Raw genomic sequence first — 21,803 nt, forward strand, 5'->3', positions numbered from 1 at the left:
CTTCAAAAGTTTAAAACACCTTCATTCCACTTTCCTATAATTTTTCTGTGTTTCAGGCATTTGTTTTGGAATTTAATTCACGCTGTGTTGCGCTTATAAACAGCAGTTTGAAAAGCATCCTGTTCCTAATTTCAGGAGTTATTGTGACGCAGACAAACAACTTTAAAGTAGACCAGCAACTCTCGTGTTGTGTATGAGAGTTGATTTGTTACTGAAGTCTGTTGGCTTTGAAGAGAGTGTTGCCGAAAGACTCTTACTTTGACAAAATGATCCTCTTTCAAAGGAATGATTTCAGCGATGCTGTCAGACAAATCTGGAAAGACAGGACCAACCTCATAACACAGACAGAGGTTTATCGTGGCTCACTGTGTCTGATTTCTATTTCCATGGAGGAGAGAAAAGTTCCAGTCATGTTTTCTTTTTAGTGCAGTAATTTCCCAGATATCGACAGACCACAGATCTTAATTGATGTAATGCAGCAGAAAATCACCAGTGAGGCAGAAATTTACCAGAAAGACGTAATATCTCCTGCTTCTCTCTGGATCAATAAAAATCTTTCAGGAGCTGAATGAGCTTAAACCCACACAAAGAGGTTTCACAGCCTGAACGTGACAATCACATCGTTCCCCTCAAGGCTGCACACATGATGCAGCATAAACACACACACACACACACACACACACACACACACACACACACACACACACACACACACACACACACACACACACACACACACACACTGTACCTCTAGACCATTCCTCAGAGCTGATTACTACGAGGAACAAGAAGCAGAAATAAAATACCAACCACTGACCTATAAAGGTCATTTTGAAACTTTCATGGAAACTCACAACCCTTGAGACAGAAAAAAAAAAAAAAAAAAAACAGATCGACCCGGGCTAGGCACATGATATTTCCACTTTTTTAACTTAAAGCTAAAATATTCAAGAACAAAACTGTAAACACACAGGGAATGTAGGAAAGATAAGAAAAGCCAGACAAAACTTCATCTGAAAAACTTGGTAACTGAATGTTCCTCTTGTTGTTGATAAAGCTGAGAGCAACAACCTCAAATCCACTATCTTTAATGACCGTTTGAAGTCTTCTTTGTTAATTCGTAACACCAATTATTCCTCTAATTGGACTTAATGTGTTAACTAAGTGAATTAACCTCCTTCCTTCACAAACTGTTCTTCTGGACTGAATTTCTCATTAACAGAGCCAATCATTTTAACTTCTTTATCTGAGTTTGAACACGGGTTGGCATCTCTTGGATCTTTGGTTTTCTCCTATTCCTGAATTTTAAGATTCAGCCACCTTTACTCCTTGTTTTTTTTTAAGACAACTCTTTGCTTTCCCAAAGGGCTCCGTGCTTTTTTTTTATACTGAAATGTCTGATAACATATGAGGATTTCAAAGCTTTAAACTGCATCTTGACTAGGGATGGGTACCGAAGCAGGTATTTTTTTAGGTACCGACCGAATTCTGACAAAAAGTACCGGGTACTGATTCATGTAAAGTCAAAAGGTAGGTACCATGTTTAGGTACCTAAATGCATCCTTGTGATTCTGAGGGAGTGAAAGAGTAGGTGATTTTCCATGCTGGACATGAACACAGCATTCCAAGTTTATATATTGAGGAATAAATTGAAAAAAAAATTCTATTATTAAACAAATTTATATTTTTTACCACATTAACACACAAAAGTAATTGGTACCATTGAGTACCGGTATCGATTGCCAGGTACCGGGCATTGGTACCTTATCGTTTCAAATGTGAAAGGTACCCATCCCTAATCTTGACAGTACAGCTGATTTAACAAGAGTAGTAAAAATATCATATTTTATGGAAAGAGTTTGGTTTGACATGCTCAATAAATCATGAATAAAACTAGTGCTGATGACCTGAGGAAATGTTAAAATTCAAGATAAGAGACCAAATCAATAAATAAATATGACATTAAATTACAAAAGCAGTAAAAGAGAAAACATACTAAACTGAAATTTGAAAATAAGTTATTAAAAAAGCTGAGAAAACTCAAGTAAATAACCCAAAAAAAGACAATAATTATAATTTAGACAAAATATATATGTATATTTTCAAAATAATAGATTAAATTATATTTAACTTCAAGATTGATCAAAATTTAAACTTACTAAAACATGAAGACCTGAAGCTTCTCACAGGCATATATGATAAAAAGCAAATCAGACTACAAAAAAAAAAAATTAAATTAAAAAATTAAAATTAAAAAATAAAAATGGCAGGACCATTTAGAGATTTTAAAACCAGTAAAAAAAAACAACTCAGTCAATTCTGAAATCTACTGGTAGTTAATGCAGACTCTAAAACTGTTGTAATGTGGGCTCTTTGTCAGCTGAATATGAAGCAGCAGAAGCTGAGAGATGCTCTTTTTTAGGAAGACCAGAAAGAAAAACGTTACAGAAATCAGTCCTGCATGTGTCTCTGTATTTGCTTGAGATAAACTGATGTTCCTCAGGTGATAAAATACCTTTGTTTGCAACATCTGTGCCTCCTCAACACATAAACCCCAAGCTTATACTAGGATTAGCTGTGTAGTTGGTTGTGGCTTAAAGAAAGATCACATACTTTAAGGAAGATTCAGGGTTATTTTAATAAACTACACTAACGCTGGTCTTTGAATCAAGCGTTTAGGACTGAAGGATCGGGAGTTTCACAATTAGCCTCAAAGCTACAACAACAGCCGACAAAATAAACCACCAAGACTAGGAGCTAACTAGCATTAGCTCTGCGTAACATAGCGGATTTCTATGGTCAGTGTTAGCCTGTTAGTGCTCAACTAGTAGCTTCACATGAGTATAAGCGCACACAAGCGATGATCAGTGGTGTGTACCTGTTATCAATGATTCCCTCAGGTCATCCAGGCTTGGGCATGGCAGTCTCAAACAGCCTCAGTCTCCTGTCAGAAGCTGTTTACTGGGATCAGCTGGTTAGCATGCTGCAGGACCTTAGCCTCCAGACTTCAGAGAGGAAACACGTAAAAATAAGCCTTCAAAAGAGCCGCCTCTCGGTGGGGTCTGGTTGGTTTTTAAAAATGACGAAGAAATATTTATTTCTGTCAGCAACACGCCGGTAAAAGTAGTCACTTCGTGCTCTAAAGTAATAAATACATTCAATTCTGAAATCTGTAGTTAACCGTTAACTTTAACTGACCTGCTTCGACAACACAAAGTCAGCACTGCCCCCTAGCGACGAGTCTGGTGTGTTACAGCGGAAAGATGAAAGCTGCTGGTCATTACACACTGCATAGCATAAACATGTCATAACTTCCCCGTGGCTCTCAAAACCAGGGGCGTATTTAGTGGTTTGGGGGCCCAAGGCAAACCCAGACAGTGGGGCCCTCCATGTCCTTGTAACTCATCTTCCTCAGAGCTAGACTGGCCTTCCCTGGGTCCACTGTCTCTTTCCCAGAATCAAGGCATGAGACAGTGCTAATCTTGTACATGGTAACTTAACGCAACTAAATGCATTTCCTCAAGTTCTGTACTTTAGTTTGATTTTGAAAAAAGTGAAAACATAATTTAGTCCACTTTGTCCTGGATTTGAAATCTTTTATGGTAAATTGACAGCTTATTTGTCCCACAGTAGGGAATTTACAGAGTAACAGAAACAAACAAGAAAGTATGAAGTGAAAAACATTACAATAGGTAAATATTGAAAAAATAAAAAATAGTAAAGAAAAAATATGTAAATATCAAGCACAACATAAAACTGGAAAAAATCTACTGAAAGAGGTGATATTTACAGTTACCATACTTTTTGGTATGTTTATTTCAAAGTTAATGTATTTTTATTTGACCCCCTGTCCAGTGAGTTATGTATCCAAAAAAGAGATTTTGTACAATAATGTTTATCACCAACTCAAAAAGTTTGATTTTGAGAAAATTACCCTGTTTCCTGGGCTAGATAAAGTCCTTAAAATCCTAAAAGTCTTATATGTTTATCTCAGATCTCAGAGCAACATTGTTTTTATTTCTGACTTGGTTGAAAATTAGAAAAAAAAATGGGAAAAATTGTGTTTTTTACCACTTTCTTCCTGAATCAAATGTTCAGATGTGTTGTAACATGGAATAGCCCATTGAATAAGAAGGGAGGAGGAGTACCCAAAACCATCATTAAAGATTAAGCCTTCTGATGTATTTTGAAGCATGTGAAGTAAGATTTAGAAAAAAGAAATGCTTTCAATTGAAGAGGACTTCATTTATCAGTTTTGAAGAGATGCTTTGGGGGCCCCTGGGAATCTTGGGGGCCCAGGCAACTGCCTGTGTTTGCCTATTGTAGCTACACCCCGCTCAAAACAAAGGCATTTTGTTTTTAAATGAACAGTATCAGTTATTATTTTTATTATTTTAATTTTGTTTTTTGTTTTTTTTCAAAGGTCAGATGTAATTTTTCTTTATACTGGACCCATCTCTGTTATCTCGTGGCTTGCTGCATTAGCAAGGAGGATACTGGAACTGTTGATTCTTTTTTTTTTTTTCAGTATGCGCATATGGCTTTGGTTAAATATTTTATCTGCAATATAAAAATATCTCTAAGGGATATCACTTGTGTATGTTTGCTCATAAGTCTTATTTTCACCCCTTTTGACTTAAAACTTAAAGCATGTACAGTTAAAAAAAAAAAAAAAGGGTGACTGCTTTTCAAAGTGATGAGTCTGGTACGACAAAAAAAAAGCTGACATCTTTTGATTAATAACACAAATAAAGTCCTTTATTATTGGATTTAACATCTTAAGTCAAATAAAGAACAGGGAAAACATACATTTTTAAACTTGCTTCATCCCAAAGCATGCAAACACAGGTGTCTGTGGTTAAAAAAAATATTATTTCCCTTGCGATACAAAAGACAAATGTGCCTCTGCTTGACATAAGTACAAAGTATTGTCCACAATTTTAGAAATACTATGTTAATATACAACTTTGAGCTCAACGCTTCCAGTAGAACTTTGAAAAAAACAAACAACTTGACATTTTTGTACAAATCTGAAAACTGTTGAGTAAATGCAAACTGAAGATTGTTTGACCTTGGCAGATGTCTCTCAGACATGAGTCTGGTTCTGCTCAAGGTTTCTGCCTGTCAAAGAAAGATTTTCTCCAGCTAATGGTGGATTGATACTGGGTGCATCAATAACTGGGCTTAGACTAGAAGCTGAATCACGAAGCTCACAAACCAAATACTCTTCAAAAAAACTGAATTTTGACGTTTTCTCGCAATTTTCTCACAAACTTAAAACAAAATCTCTGTATTGATTCATTCACCACCCTGTTCTTTTATTTAACTGAAAAAAAAATACACGGAGCTGGGTTATCTGGTATGTTGTGAAGATCTTTGTCACTTGATTCCACCAACTGGTTAAACTGGCAGGTTGGAGTTTAAACCATAGACTGTATAATACATGGACATAGTCTCCGTGACATCACCTGTCTGTTTCTGAAATAGAGTTTTGAGCCAAATCGTTGACAGGGGCCATATTGGAAACGAGGCGGGCTAGGGCGCCTGCCTGTCAGTCGGCTGAGCTGTGCCTCTGATTGGACGTTGGACGTTTTTGTACCAGGTTGTTAACATGTTAATTTCTGCTGTGAAAACAACAGGTGGAGAGTATGTGGTTTCCAGTACTTCTGTAGCCAGCATCAGCAGATTTTAACACGACAACCATCGGTTCTGAAAACATGAGACAATGCGGAAAAGCTAAAATCTGCTGTTTCTCGAGTGTCCGCTTGAGGCTGGCTCCAGAAGTACAGGAAGTCACAGACACACCAAGCCAAAAAAAAAAAATGTTTTCAGATTTTTTAACTGTAACTTAAAATAGGTGTTAAATTTTATGTTTGATCATGCACACGAAATGTTTGATCTGTTTCCCAGGTGTCTTTGTTGAAGACCTTGATTAAGAAACAGGATTACGTGCAAATATGTGGTGTAATTCTCCAATCAACTAAATGAAATATGTTTGTGTCTTTATTTTTGGATTGACAAGTTTGTGTGTATTCAAATGGCAAATGGTTGCAAATGAAAGGTTATTTCCTAATCGAATTCTAATTTATTGTGTTTTCTTAATTTTGTTGCACAGCTGTTTAAGGAGATACTTTTTTAAATCATCAAATTAAAAAAAAGTTTGAATAATTTGTCAATGAAAAGATGCGTAATACGTGGGGAGAAACTAACAAATGGCAAAAAAATGTAACACTGAACAACATTTTCATAACAAGCACGAAGCATCGCTGAAAATGGCCAACCTGAAGAGAAATACAAGTGATCAATTTCTTATGTTTTCAACTCCAAACTACTTTTCTTTGGTGAGGGCAAAATGGCTCTTTTCATGATAAAGGTTGCAGACCCCTGTTGTAGAGCCTTAAAAAAGTGAATTCTATTTTAATCTATATGAAAATGCATCAAACTGAAACTCGATGCGTGGAAGTGATGTTGCAGGATGGTGATATGTTAGAAACTCAAGACTTGTTCTAATCCAAAAAAACAACTCGTGTTTTGAGACTTGTGACTCACAAAGCTGACAACTGCCGGGTGCATTTAATACTTTTTGAGACACTCAAAATCACTGATACCAAAGAAAACTATCTGATAATATTTCTACTGCAGCTTTGATGTTTCAAAATAAAAATAAGCAACAGCAAAGCACAAAATCTAAATCCAACAAGTCTGAGATATCCACACGTGCTGGGTGCTTTATAGTAAAAGCAGACTCACACAACACCCACACCCAAATTCTGAACTGTTTTAGTTTATGATTTCTGTACGTGAGGAAGACGAATGAAGTGGGTTTTGTTTCTTTGAGCTTTCTCTCAGTCGCTGTCACTGTCGCTCTCTGGGTTGTGGTACCAGCCGTCCTCTCCTGTGTCCCCAAAAAAGCAAACGCCTGAACACAGAAGGACAGACAGACAGGCAGGAAATCATTCACAGAAGCTGTATCCACAGGGTTATGATCACAAAAGAAAAATTCAGCGACTGCAGTGCTTACCGTTTGAGATTCTGTCTTTGTTTTCTTCAAAGTGCTCCAGATCGTAACTCACGAAAATGTTCTGGAAGACAACAGAAAGACGCCTTGTTAAGTCTGTGTTTTTTCTGCTTAAACACATCATAAATCTTATTTATCTTTGTAAATATTAAAGTACTGAACGTGTCAACTTTTTTTCTCATCACATTTATTTCCAAAGCTGCAATTCAAACAAAATTTCTACCAGACATTGGTATTAACTCAAATAATCCACACATGAAAAGAAATCACAACGTTCAGGTCCATAAATAATGATTATGTGTCTTAAATTTTTGGAATATTCTTTGGTGCCCTCTGGTGAACCCTTTTCTTTACTTCTTTCCACAAATGTTCAGTTGGATTGAAGTCAGGTGATTGACTAGGCCATTCTAACAGCTTGATTTTCTTTTTCTGAAACCATTTGAGAGTCAACTTTGCCGTGTGCTTTGGATGGTTGTCCTGCTGGAAGGTCCAGTCACGTCTCATCCTCATCATCCTGGTGGATGGCAGCAGATTCATATCAAGAATTTCCCCATACATGGCTCCATTCATTGCTCCGTCAGTTATATGAAGTTTGCCAACACCATGAGATGAGAAACAACCCCATGCCATGATGCTTCCACCTCCAAACTTCACTGTTGGTGTAGTGTTTTTTGGCTGATGTGCAGTGCCATTTCTCCTCCAAACATGGTCTGTAGTATGACAGCCCAAAAGTTCAGTTTTGGTCTCATCTGACCAGACAACATTCTCCCAGTATTCTACAGGCTTGTCAAGATGCTGTTTAGCAAACTTAAAACCAGCTTCAACATGCCTTTTCTTGAGGAATGGAGTCTTGCAGGTTGAGCATCCATAGAGGCCATGGTGGTGGAGTGCATTGCCTATTGTTTTCTCTGTAACAATTGTACCTGCTGCCTCCAAGTCTTTCTGGAGCACTTTCAGAGTGGTCCTTGGCTCGTTGAGTCCTCTTCTGACTATCTTTCTGACTCCCTGGTCAGAAATCTTCAAGGAGCTCCTGTGCGTGGCCTGTTGATGGTAAGGTGGTGCTTCTTCCACTTGTGAATAATGGCCCCAACGGTGCTGACTGGAATATTCAGGTGCTTTGATATAAGTCTGTAACCAGTTCCATTCTGATGCTGAGCAACAATCAGGTTGTGAATGTCTTCAGAGAGCTCTTTGTCTTTCCCCATCATGAGGTGTGTGGTATTTAACTGCTTGGTGAAAAAACAACCTTTTTCATAGGATCATCAATTTGCTCTAGCCCAGCTGATGTTGGTTTGCACTAATTGGAAGTTCAAGTAATAATTACTGACAGATTTCAGGTGGTATGGTGCATTTCCTTGCCAAAGTATACAGCCTTTCCATGGTGTGTTCAACACTTTTTTCCTGTGTTATCGTACTTAATTCATCATAATCATTATTTATGGACCTGAATGTTGTGATTTCTTTTCATGTGTGGATTATTTGAGTTAATACCAATGTCTAACCAAGTTGAAGTTTTGATCTTGTCTGACCTTGCTCTTGAGGAGTTTTTCCCAGTATCCCTGCTGCTGTTTGACCAGCGTGAGGACCGGCTCGTTGCACTTCACTCGCCAGCTGCAGAGGTCAGCTTCGATGTTAGCGTGAAGCTCCAGGTCTGCTCTGTAAGTCTGACCGCTCACTCTGCCGCTGTGCACAACCAAAACAGAAAGAGTCAACCTGAGGAAAGGCTGCAGATAGTTTTCTGCACGACAGAGTACACCTGTGAACTCCACAGGCTGAAACCTCAGACCTGTAAGATAACGATTACATCTGGCCTTTAATCTGCGTCATTTTTATTTAGTATTTTCCACTCAGCCCTTGAGCAAATCCTCCAAATCAGCAGCTATGTAACGGAGGGATATTTTGTTTTCCTAAAACTACAATAAAAGATCCAAAGACAGCCAAAGGATGAAAATATCAAACTAAAAATAGATAAATAATTCAGATTATGGACCCAGCTAAGAGAAATTAAGCTGATGCAGAAGTGTTAAAAACTGCAGTACATCAAGTGTCCACTTGAGGGTGATGACTGAGATAAAAATCAAGTGATGGGTAATAATCATGTGACACAAAATAGTGATTTTAAAACATTTTATTGCAGACTTTTAAGAAAAGAAGTTGAACTGATGATACAGTAAGAATGTGAAGTTTCACTGCTACAGAACAGGACGGTTTAACTGTTTTTAGGGGAACTCTAAGTTTTCTTTAACTTAACCTCTATGTGAATTCACATTTTGTGCCACATGATGTTACAGGGTCATTTGATTTTAACGTTTAGAAATTTAACAGCTCTGTTCTCATGATACAGTAAATTACAGGGAGGTAACGGCTCAACAGGGAACGTAACAGGGTCAGCAGGTTAAAGATTCAAACCTTCCTGTTAGAGGAGGTCAGGAACAAGTGTTCACTGTATTTAATTTGAAAAAAGCTAGCCATGCTAAACATGTACCCACTCCCTCCAGTGTAAAGAGCTCGAGATAGAAAGCCCCACTGAATGCTGGGAGTGAAGTCGGTCATTGGTGGTCTGGGCCTCACAGACCTGTAGACGACTCTGTCGGGATGGAATTCACAGCGCTGGCTCTCGGGGTTCGTTAGCTTCACCGTTAAAACCACAGAGTCCGGCGTCTGGAACCAGCGGACCTGAGGGTGGAGGCTGAAAGGAAACCAGGAGGAGGGGGAGATTTTACAGCTGGCTCTGAAAACCAGTCAGGATCGTCGATCAGAGACTAAAATGTTTCAGCAACATTTTTTGGGGCTCGAGTCTTGATGTCATAAAGGTAAAAATGTTCAGCAGTGCTCCAGTGGAAAGACCTGTTCAGGCTGATACACTATCCTTCAAATCAAATGTGCAGAAAGAAAGTAAGCCAACATTCTTTCTCATTAACTGTGTTTCCAATACACTTTTACACTTATACACGCAAAATAAAAGCGACATCTGAAGTTTCGATGGAACAGTTGATAAAAATAAATCTGAACTGTCCAGTTTTCCTCACTGAGTTTGGGGCGCATGTGCTTTGTTTGGTTCGTTTTTTTCTTTTCTTCATTTTACAGCTCAGTTTAAAGCGATTATGTAGCTCAGATCACATGCACGCATGCACGCGTGAGGCGAAGGATACAGCGGCATGACTAGAGATGGGTACTGAATTAGGTACTTTTGCAGGTAACAACCCAATCCTGTCAAAAGTACTGGGTATCGATTCATGTAAAATCAAAAGGTACCATGCTTAGGTACCTGTGAGGGGGTGGAAGAGTAGGTGATTTTCCATGCTGGACATGAACACAGCATTGCAAGGTTATATATTGAAGGACAAATATGTCAAATTGATTTTATTACTAAACAAACTGATATTTTTTAATCACATAAACACAAAAAAAGCACCGAAAGTTGGTACCGTTAAGTACCGATACCGATTGCCAGGTACCGGGCATTGGTACCGTATCGTTTCAAATGTGGAAGGTACCCATCCCTGGGCATGACAAGCGGAGAAGGCAGAATTAGAGGGTGTACATGTGGCGTTGAGTTTTTCTGCTGTCTGGGAGCTCTTTAGATTCAGTGTGAGCTGTGATGACGGCAGGAAAGAAGTGGAGGATAAAACCACGACTGAGTGTTTCCAACTCAGAGACTTTGTCACTGCATTTAGCTACTTTTCAGACCCTCTAGTGAGTTTTTTTGGAGACGACAATTCTTGCGACTTTTCTGTAAATTGGAGAATCTGAAGTTAAAGCGTGTTTTGATTTCCTCAATTGTCAGTGTGTGTGAGCCACTCTCCTATCCATAAAAAAGAGACAGTCCGCACTCACAGCAGATGAATTATGGTCACTTCTGCTGGTCCCCAGCCCAGATAAAGGAGGAGGGTTGATATTTAGACATAAAAAAACAAGAATGGACAAAAAAAAAGTTAATTTGCAGTTCTAAACATATTAATGATGTTGTGTTTTTCCCACTTTATTTCTTTCTCCTACAAAGTCCATGCAGATGTGTTGTTATGCAATTAAACAGCAGCGTCATTTAGTGGCTTTTACTGACTTCTGGGACAGACAATAGTGACTGTCCTTACTGAGGAGTTGACATGTTGAAACTAACAATGTTTCACTCAACTTTAATGTTTGAAATAGGAAACAACATCATTTTTACAGGTTTTTCACAAAGACTGTATTTAGAGTGGACAGCATGGCTCCGTCATTTACCATTATACAGTTTTGAAGCCAAAATTCCCCCGTCACAGGCGCAGCCATTGGCAGCCAGAGTCTGCGCAGTACAGACTGTGAGGGATTCTGGGAGAATCTGAGTGGAGCTGAGTGACAAAAATAATATATATTTTTTCTTTTGAGTCAAATCACCTCTTGACTCTACCTCCCAACATATTTTATAATCCCCGAAAAAAATAAATGAGAATGGCAGCTGTCAATCATCGTTAAACGTAATATAAAGCCTCGTTTTTAACCTCGTATAACTAAGGAAAACTAAACTATTCAGGAAAAAGAGAACTTAAATACAAATAATATCTTCAAATCACCACAACAATCAGACGTGAGAAACATTTCTACCAGGTGTTCTCATTTTTTTAAGTTTGACCACAGCCCATCTGGAATGACTGGGGAGATGGATTTTTCGACCTATACTGCAGCCAGCCACCAGGGGGAGCAGTTTTGAAGTCTATTTTTTTTTCTTTTTACAGTCTATGCAGGGATTATTGGGGTGTATGGTTTTTTGGGGGGTAAAAAACAACAACAATGTACACCAAACCGAAAACAGTGATAAGAACCGCAAGAAGAACGCACAAGAGGCCTCTGGGAGAGGATCATAGCTGATGTGCAGTGATGTGATAAACAAAAATTATGAAAAACTACATCATGAGAGCATCCGAGTTTGTTTCTTAATTGAAATTTGAGACGTTTTATCTACATTTTGATGTTTCCATTACTATTTTTTATAGTGTCATTTACTTTTGCACGATTCTATGTGTAATGGAAACGCTGCTACTGACAGCATCATATTTAAGATGAAAGGTTTTCTACCTTTTTGTCGGGACATCACAGTTTCTCTCTTCAGTGGTGTCAACGTGACGGCTGCTGCTTTCATCACCAGCAGGCCCACCTGTACACACATTTGTTCATGTTACATCATCAACATGGCGGACAGGAAGCTCTCAGTTTCATCTGCTTTTCTTATCAAAGATAAGTCATGTGTTTGTACCTGCGTTAATCAGAGCAGCCTGGCTGGTTGTGAGGTTCAGATCTCCTCCAGCTTCAATCCTGTGAACGAGGTGAAAATCAGAAAAAGTCGAGAGGCTGATAAAGTCTTTAAAGTTTCAATGTAAGGAAATGTTGCTCAGCTGGCCTCAGATCAGGAGTGTGGGAGTTTCTCTCTTCCTGTTGGTCTCTCAGGGGGATCTGGTCACACAAGGCCAGGTTTGGTGCTTGCGTCTCTGGGATGATGGACTGGATCACTGTCAGTGGACTGAGTGGCTCGCACGGCTGGAGCGGAGGAAGGTCAGAGAGACGACTAACCTCAGCCAAAACCTCCTCCTCCGCTTTGATTCTGGCTTCCAGAGACACGGGACCATCCTCTGACCTGAAAACAACAACAGCTCGAATTTACCACCAGCTCGGCTAAAGCTGTAGCTGCCACTGTTGGACCCCCTTTTCCTTCAGAACTGCCTTAATCCTTGGTGGCATAGATTCAACAAGGTCCTGGAAACATTCCTCAGAGAGTTTGGTCCATATTGACATGATAGCATCACAAAGTTGCTGCAGATTTGTCGTCTGAACATCCATGATGAGAATCTCCCGTTCCACCACATCCCAAAGGTGCTCTATTGGATTGAGATCTGGGGACTGTGGAGGACATTTGAGTACAGGGAACTCATTGTCATGTTGAAGAAAGCAGTCTGAGATGATTCCAGCTTTATGACATGGAGCTTTATCCTGCTGGAAGTAGCCATCAGAAGATGGGTACACTGATACAAGGCAGGATGGATCCATGCTTTCATGTTGTTGAGGCCAAATTCTGACCCTACCATCTGAATGTGGAGCAGAAATCCAGACTCATCAGACCAGGCAACGTTTCTCCAATCTTCTATTGTCCAGTTTTGGTGTTGCTGTGTGAATTGTAGCCTCAGTTTCCTGTTCTTAGCTGACAGGAGGGTCACCCGGTGTGGTCTTCTGCTGCTGTAGCCCATCTGCCTCAAGGTTGGACGTGTTGTGTGTTCAGAGATGCTCTTCTGCAGACCTCGGTTGTAACCAGTGGTTATTTGAGTTACTGTTGCCTTTCTATCAGCTCCAACCAGTCTGTCCATTCTCCTCAGATTGTAAACCCTAGAGATGGTTGTGAGTTAAAATCCCAGTAGATCAGCAGTTTCTGAAATACTCAGACCAACAACCATGCCACGTTCAAAGTCCCTTAAATAACTTTCTTCCTCATTCTGATGCTCAGTTCAGATCATCTTGACCATGTCTACATGCCTAAATGCATCAAGTTGCTGCCATGTGATTGGCTGATTAGAAATTGGGGTTAACGGGCAGTTGGACAGGTGTGCCTAAGAAAGTGGCCCGTGAGTGTATTTACATGAGACTTTGGTCTTTGATCTGGTGACAACAAGCCCTGGTCTCCCCTACTGCAGGAGTAAAACTGGTCCGGTGCCTCCTTACCCAGACATGTGTCCCGCCTCCTTGCAGCTCTCTGCTTCGTTCTCCTGGAAGAGCGCCCTCAGCTGGTCTAGATGCTCTGGGTTGGTGACTCCCATCCCCGTGTTTAAGATCTCTGACTTCACGCTGTATTCGTTGATCACAGCTTTCATGCCTTGAACCTGAGTCACGCGCACCTTAAAGGCAAAAAAATAAAGTAAATGATTTGGTGCCAACTCGTCTGAATGTGCTGACGAAATGTTTCACATGAAATCAGGTTGAAACCTACCATGGGATCAACAAAAACGGTGTTTCCCAGACTGAACACAGCTTGAGCCCGGTGCTGCAGGCCTCTTATCTTCTGGCTGATGGCTCTGGTGACCTGTTCGCAGTGAAAAGGACACAATCAGTGGTGTTGTGTTTGTGTGTTTGACAGTGAAGCAGAGGAGCGACCAGGAAACCTTCGGGTGCCAGTCAGTCTCTCCATCGACAGGTTTGACCCCACAGACGATGATCTCCACGGCCTGACCAGGCAGGGAGTGAAACTGCTCGGGCAGCTGTAGGATCTGATGGGACTTCATCTCCGCCTCGTGTCCCACGTCTATAAACCGAACAAGGACGCTAAAAAACAGGCGGTCACCTCGATCAGGGACGGACAGGATCTTCACCCTGTCAGAGCACAGATAAATAATCATTCAGCTCAGACTTAACCACCAAAATGTTGTGCTCTGTTTGTTTTTGAAGCCAGGTCATGTTTTCCAGGATGACCAACATCTAATCCTCTGTTTTAATGTCAGACCTGTGGAAAACCTCCTCCTCCTGGACAGCGTATAAGTCTCCCACCAGCAGCTCTGTGGCTCCGGGTTTCTTGTCAGAGTAGTAGGAAGTCATCTCAGACACCAGGCTCTGGAAACCTCCCTCCTCTCTCCGGATGATAGAGCCGTAGAAAACTGACGCTGTCTTGATGTGGAGAGGCACAACCTGCGGAGACGAAACCCTGGGTTACGCTCAGGTTCAAAGTGTCCATCCGTCCATGTTTGTTTCTTTGTTATTTATCTAAAATGGATCGTGTCTCTGGATGCCCATATGGAGCTGACTGAGTAAAGAAAAAGAAAGTGTGGATACTCTCACCTCTATCACCCCTGAGGCTGGGAGCACAGAGCAATCCAGCTGGGGAATAATCCTGTGACGATCAGGACACACGCTGCTGTCTCTGCAACACAAAATTGCCCACAGTCTTGTCATGTCAGACACTTTTCTTCCTTTTTTGATTTTATAATTCTTTTTTGTTGTAAAAAACATTGCTATTAACAAAGGGATCCGCAACCTTTACTTTCATACGAGCCAATTTCACCTCAGCTCACCTGGATTAAAGTCATTCAAGAGCCACAAAATCTACTTTATCTTCACAATAAAGACAAAAAGTGAATAAATTCTAAACTTAGAAAAAAAAAATAGTGAATAGTTATCTTAACGAGAAGTTTTTTGTGTTCATAAAATTGTGCATTTGAGATCTTAGTTTATATATATATATATATATATATATATATATATATATATATATATATATATATATATATATATATATATATATAAATTTACAAAATTGATGACATTTTAAAAGCTTACAAAATTTTTCTAAAATTTTGAAATTTAAAAAGATGCAAAACTAAAAATAAGTGAATAAAAAATGTGCAAAAATTCCCCCCAAATTTAATTCTTTTTATAGAAAGGAATTTAAATATTTTGCAAAAGTTTGTAGAAATTTAATAAAAATTTGAAATTTGCAAAAATTGCAAAAAATTGCAAAATCCTCCAAAATTTTGGTTCATACTTCTACATTTTGAAAGATGTCACAAAATAAAATTTTAAAAGAAAATTTTAAAAAATTAACAGTATAAAAAAATGTGCAAAAATTCCATTTTTGTTTTTTTATAAAAAGGAATGTTAATAATTTGCAAAATATTGCAGAAATTCAATAAATTTTAAAATTTGCAAAAATTTCAAAACAATTGCAAAATCCTTCAAAATTTTGGATAATTTTTCTTAATTTGGAAAGATGTCAAAAATTAAAATTAAAAAGTTAAAAAAAATCAAAAATTCAAAGAAAAATTGAAAGCTTTATTGCAAGAGGTGATACATATTTTTATGAACCAAATGTTAACGTTTGATTTTATTTTGTGTCAATGTTTTTAACAAAGTTAAAAATATATTTTTTTCAATATTACGGTAATACGGTTTATTTTATAAAGCAAAATAAAAAAAGGATATGTGTGTAATACTGATTGCATAATTTCAAGGTTCTGAAAATGTAGGTATTGGATCAGTATCAACAAAACATAACATAATTGGACCAGATCGGAAGTCAAAAAATCTGTAATGGGACATCCTTAATTTTGAAGACACCAACAAGTGAAAGCTTTTCTTTTTTTTTAACCTGATCATGAAACTCCTCTCTGTCACACCTGGGGTTAAAATGTTCTGCTGTTTCTTCAATCCCTGATCTAAGCAGACCATGCATACACTACATCGTTCACTGACCTGCACGCCCCAAAGCTCTTGACGTATTTGCAGAGAGGCCTGTTGGTCTTCTGGTCCTCCCGGGCCACATGAACCCCCTGAGCGAAGGAGAAAAGCTCAGAGGGCAGCAGGGCGTTGGTTCGTACCAGGTAACGCAGAACCCCGACGACGTGACGGGTGTTCATCTCAGAGATCAACAGCACTGATCTGGTGAGAGGCAGGCTGCTCTCTGATTGGCCGAGAGAGGAAACCTAAGAAGAGAAAAGAAACAGGAGAAAATAATTACTATACTATAAATACTAAACTATTAATCATTAAACATAGAAGAGAGGAGTTTCTTCTTCTACTCGTCCTGAAAGGTCCCTGAAGTTCTCCGCCATGCAGAACATCCGGCTGCCAAACACTTTGGGGGAAGTGGGGAAGCTGTAGTGGACCACGCAAGTTGCATCTTGGATTCCCAGGTACTTCAGGCACTCAGTGGTGGTCACTGACGGCCAAAGGTCAAAAACAAGACAAGAGCAAGGAGAGTTTCACCTGCTGGAAAAGGAGCTGAGCAGATGTTGGCAGTATGTTTGAGCCAAACACACATACACAAGTCTTCATTCATCATCTTCAAACAGCCCAAAATGACAGAAAATGTGTTGGAAAATGTGAAAATATGACGCTGCATGTCGCCTGTGGCCTCCCTGAATCGTCAAACAACCCTGGAGACGAGCTGGACGGACGTGCAAAACACAAAAACTTGAACCTGTTTGATGTAACATTTGACCAAATTTCTTTTTTCAGATTAAAAAAAAAACAGACCAAGTGTGCAAAGGCCTTCAGTCAATCCTTTCAGACTCTTTTTACCCAGAATAACTTGAGTGCCGCGTCCGATGTCTTTCCTCCACTGCTGGGCGACAAAGTCAAACTGGTGACTCAACCCCTCGTGGGTCTTGAGGCAAAACGCAGACTTGTTGGTTACAGCCTGATGGTCAGACAGGATAAATGTGTAATCAGTGTGATTTATTTACTGTGATGTATGTGGCTGTACGGTAACAACACTTGCTCGTGTACAGAAATGTTCTTCTTCTACCTTAAAGACATCGTCAACTTCCCGAGCAGAGTTTGTTATAATCAGAGTCTTCTGTCTGACGACCGGGCTGAAATCCAACGCGCTAAGGAGGACTGAGATCTTACTGCTCTCCAGAGTCATGAGGATGATCTGCAGGAAAAATATATATATATTATTGTATTGATGATTAAAGACACTGACACTAAATAAAATCCTGCGTTAACATTTAGTTGAACTAAATCTTCATCCCATCTGTCAATAAAGCCTGCCACCGCTCTACTTCACCTCCTACAACATCAACAGCCCACCAACTTTCCATGCACCTGTGGCTAACCTCAAGTTTTACAGCCCTGGGAAGATAACTACATCTACAAAAAGACTAATCTGGAAGAAAATACAGATTTTAATTCTGTGTGGATGGATTCATTTAACTGACAACATGCCAGCTTAAAATACATGCTTGATATGTGTCAAGACATTAGCAAATAATGAAAAAAAAAAAAGTGTGGAGCAATGTTATTTACATGTTATTTCATTTTAGTATTCTGACAAAACTTTTGTAATTTTTTCAAATTGTCAAAATGTTTGGAATGATTATATTTTAAGGATTTGATTTTTTTGCAAGTCTTTATTTTTTTTGCAAATATTTAATATTCCAAAAAATCTAATTGATTAAATTTGTCTTTTTTTCACATTTTTGTATTTTTTTTAAATGTCAAAAAGTTTTACAAATTTTTAAACTCCAATTGTTTATTTTTTAAATTTATTTATTTGCAAATTTTTAATTTTGTTTAAATTTTTCATTTTTTAAACATTTTTGTTTTTTTAATTAAAAAAAGTTTTGCAAACTCCAATTGTGACGGCTTAATTTAGCTGCTTAATATGTGGCAAAAAAGTAGCAAACAGCAAAAAAAAAAAGGTCTGTTGAGTTAAATTGTCTACATATATTATCAAATGCCTTATATAAATTGTGTTTTCCTTTCTAAGAAATGAATTTGATTTTAAGTTTTTTCATAGTTTTAAAAAATGTTTTAAATTTCACAATTGTTTGAATTTTTTTTCCCATAATTTTTACATTTTTTTTTAAACATTTTTTTTATTATGGTTGTTGTACAATTTTTTTTTAAATTAAAAAATGAAATGTTGCATTTTTAAAATGTTTTTTAACAAAATGATAAATTTTCCAAAAAATTGTTTTGTGTATTTTTGATTTTTTTTTTTTCTGAAAATTAAAAAAACATATTTTCAATTTTTTTTTGCCATTTTTTTCCAACAGTTTTGTGAGTTTTTTGCAGAGTTTTTGAAATTCAATTTTTTTTTAGTTTTTGGAAGTTTTTCTTTTGTTTTGTTTTATTTATTTATTTTTTGCAGATGTATTAAAAATTAAAAAACAACATATCACATGTTCGGATTTTACAAACTGGAACAACATATGGTTAAGATAATTTTTCCACTAGATTTTAACTGTGTCTAGAACTTTATACACTTTACAGTCTTTTTTGTGAGGTGAAATGGCTTCTATGAAAGTGAAAGTTGCAGACCCTTGGACTAGACTGTCACTACTGAGCTCTGCAATTTTGGTGTTTTGACCTTAAAGAGGGGGTGCTCTGTTTTCCAGTTTTTTAACAGGGACATAAAGGAACAATCCTGGATGATCAAACTAAATAAGATCAGATTTTCAAACTCCAACAAGTTCATATGTTGTAGTAATCAGTTAAAGCTTCTACCTGGGTACCAGAGGAACAGAATAAACCGCCTCTTTAATTTTATAGATGAGCCTAGAAACGGCAGAGTGTACCATGCTAACAGTGTAAACATGTAGTGGGTCAGAGACGCTGACCTGCTGAACGCTGCCATAGAGAGCAGCCTCCTCAGGGGCCGTTATGACAACGCAGGGGTGAGGCATGTGATTGGTTAACAAGCCCTCCATGTGACTGGTCCATCTTTTGGCAACGGTGATGAGCTGCTGGGGACAGGACGCCTTCTGCTCGCTGGAGTTTACCTTCTGGAAATGCTGCAGGATGGTTTCCATCTGACAGGAGGAACGTGGTGCTTAGAGCAACGTGGAGAAAGAGGAAATGAAGGAGGTGTGAGAGCGTTATGAGCTGGTTTCACCTCGTCTGGAGCGAGGGAGAAGAGCTGGTCGGCCTGGTCCAGCACCAGGTGATACATACGCAGGAACAGGAAGCAGTGGCAGGTCAGCAGACGGACCAGACTGAAGGGAGTGGTCACCAACAGCAAGCCTGGAGCGTTAAAGAGACCACAACTGTCAGACTAAACCTGGACCGTTCAGAGTCAGCGCTCTGTAACAAAGCAAACAATCCATGAGCATCAAAACAGCCTAAAGTTGAGTTTTGCTCACAGTTTTTGGGGATCTTCACAGCCTTGGCCTCGTCTTTGCCGTGGCCCAGCTGCACAACAACAGGGTGGAGGATTTGGCCGACCTTTATCTGGTCCAGCAGGTCGTATACAGCCTGGACCTTCTCCCAACCAGGACACAGCAGCACCACAATGGGCTGTAAACCAAGATTTTAACACAATTAGCTCAGAGAAAAGAGAATATTTTGATGTGTTCACAGAGCGGTGTGCTGTAAATAAATCTTTCTGAAGAGTGCTGGTTTGATTGTTTTCTGATGAGAGGCTTGAAGCTTAAAACCCACGAAGCTCCTGAGATGCTGAACAAACTCACCCCTGTGCTGGAGGTGAGGGAGGTGAAGATGGAGTTGAGGAGGATGTGGGTGAGGAGTGGAGCGAGGTAGCTGAGTGGCTGGTCAGCGTTGGGGGAGATGACGAGCGTGTTGCATCCTCGAGCCACGGCTGGCCAGCTGTAACAGTCAGCTGGAGACAGACTGATGTACTGCTTCCTCTGCAACACCTGCAGGAAGGAAGCAGGGAGGAGTCAGCGGCTGTTGTTTTTATTTGATTTTACTGTTCCTAAAGCTACACTGTAAAAAACTGAAATCTTATCAAGTGTTTTTTTCTTATTTTGAGCAAAAATTGTCTTAATACACTTGATATGAGCCACATTCAACTGACCAGTCCAGGAAAATGTCTTTTTTCAAGTAATTTAAAGACAAAAATGAGGTCTGAATTGCTGTAACAAGTAAAAAAAATAAAGGTGATTTAAGGGACTTTGAACGTGGCATGGTTGTTGGTCTGAGTATTTCAGAAACTGCTGATCTACTGGGATTTTAACCCACAACCATCTCTAGGGTTTACAGAGAATGGTCCCAAAAAGAGAAAATACCCAGTGAGCAGCAGTTCTGTGGGACAAAATGCCTTGTTGATGCCAGAGGTCAGAGGAGAATGGACAGACTGGTTGGAGCTGATAGAAAGGCAACAGTAACTCAAATAACCACTGGTTACAACCGAGGTCTGCAGAAGAGCATCTCTGAACACACAACACGTCCAACCTTGAGGCAGATGGGCTACAGCAGCAGAAGACCACACCGGGTGACCCTCCTGTCAGCTAAGAACAGGAAACTGAGGCTACAATTCACACAGCAACACCAAAACTGGACAATAGAAGATTGGAAAAACGTTGCCTGGTCTGATGAGTCTGGATTTCTGCTCCACATTCAGATGGTAGGGTCAGAATTTGGCGTCAACAACATGAAAGCATGGATCCATCCTGCCTTGTATCAACGGTTCAGGCTGCTGCTGCTGGTGTAATGGTGTGGGGGATATTTTCTTGGCTCACTTTGGGCCCCTTAGTACCAACTGAGCATGGTTTAAAGTCCACAGCCTTCCTGAGTATTGTTGCTGACCATGTCCATCCCTTTATGAGCACAGTGTACCCATCTTCTGATGGCTACTTCCAGCAGGATAACGCTCCATGTCATAAAGCTGGAATCATCTCAGACTGCTTTCTTCAACATGACAATGAGTTCCCTGTACTCAAATGTCCTCCACAGTCCCCAGATCTCAATCCAATAGAGCACCTTTGGGATGTGGTGGAACTGGAGATTCTCATCATGGATGTTCAGCCGACAAATCTGCAGCAACTGTGTGATGCTGTCATGTCAATATGGACTAAACTCTCTGAGGAATGTTTCCAGGACCTTGTTGAATCTATGCCACCAAGGATTAAGGCAGATCTGAAGGCAAAAGGGGTCCAACCCGGTGCTAGTAAGGTGCACCTAATAAAGTGGCTGGTGAGTGTAAGTTTAACGAGTTGTTGAGCCACACAGTGTTGTGTGAACGTTGTAAAGGTGATGGAGCAGTAACCATGATGCTACAAAGAGCTATTCTGATTCATAAAATCACCTGACACTTGATTTTGCAGCTTCCACCTGAACAGTGTAATAAAAATAAAAGTTCCCCTTCCTGACAGAGACAAAACTCTTAATGAGAACTTGGATATCCATCAAGTTATGCATCAACAAGAAGTCAAACAGTCACTGTAACTGAGACAAACTCTGAGCTGTCGTCAGAAAAAAAAAAAAAAAACACATCTTTAATTTTATCTTTTATGTCACTGAATTAATCTCACTCCTATAGAAGAAAATCCATTTAGAGCATCCATAGCTTCAACCTTAGAACATATTC

The 21,803-nt window shown here is 39.3% G+C and overlaps 2 protein-coding genes across 2 annotated transcripts in view; both read right to left on the bottom strand.

Moving 5' to 3' along the window:
- The window catches only part of ankrd27 (ankyrin repeat domain 27 (VPS9 domain)), a 47,650-nt gene extending 44,453 nt beyond the window's left edge, over positions 1-3,197 (bottom strand). The window contains exon 1 of the mRNA XM_074677489.1: positions 2,879-3,197. The gene's annotated coding sequence lies outside the window, so the exon portion shown is untranslated. The remainder of the gene's footprint in view (positions 1-2,878) is intronic.
- Positions 3,198-6,114: 2,917 nt separating this feature from the next.
- tdrd12 (tudor domain containing 12) overlaps positions 6,115-21,803 on the bottom strand; it is a 28,221-nt gene continuing 12,532 nt past the window's right edge. The window contains exons 18-37 of the mRNA XM_074677870.1: positions 19,945-20,130; positions 19,618-19,771; positions 19,371-19,498; positions 19,096-19,287; positions 17,277-17,405; positions 17,051-17,168; positions 16,549-16,688; positions 16,223-16,452; positions 14,813-14,894; positions 14,481-14,662; positions 14,143-14,350; positions 13,971-14,063; positions 13,706-13,878; positions 12,396-12,629; positions 12,252-12,310; positions 12,074-12,152; positions 9,594-9,707; positions 8,548-8,701; positions 7,022-7,082; positions 6,115-6,919 (exon numbers count right to left, since the gene is read on the bottom strand). Coding sequence (XP_074533971.1) covers positions 6,846-6,919; positions 7,022-7,082; positions 8,548-8,701; positions 9,594-9,707; positions 12,074-12,152; positions 12,252-12,310; positions 12,396-12,629; positions 13,706-13,878; positions 13,971-14,063; positions 14,143-14,350; positions 14,481-14,662; positions 14,813-14,894; positions 16,223-16,452; positions 16,549-16,688; positions 17,051-17,168; positions 17,277-17,405; positions 19,096-19,287; positions 19,371-19,498; positions 19,618-19,771; positions 19,945-20,130 — 2,790 coding nt within the window. The 3' untranslated portion in view covers positions 6,115-6,845. The remainder of the gene's footprint in view (positions 6,920-7,021; positions 7,083-8,547; positions 8,702-9,593; positions 9,708-12,073; positions 12,153-12,251; positions 12,311-12,395; positions 12,630-13,705; positions 13,879-13,970; positions 14,064-14,142; positions 14,351-14,480; positions 14,663-14,812; positions 14,895-16,222; positions 16,453-16,548; positions 16,689-17,050; positions 17,169-17,276; positions 17,406-19,095; positions 19,288-19,370; positions 19,499-19,617; positions 19,772-19,944; positions 20,131-21,803) is intronic.

Source organism: Halichoeres trimaculatus, unplaced genomic scaffold (genome assembly GCF_033239565.1).
Source record: "Halichoeres trimaculatus isolate MK-OKI-2021-1 unplaced genomic scaffold, fHalTri1.1 fHalTri1_scaffold_10, whole genome shotgun sequence".
NCBI classification, from domain to species: domain Eukaryota; kingdom Metazoa; phylum Chordata; class Actinopteri; order Labriformes; family Labridae; genus Halichoeres; species Halichoeres trimaculatus.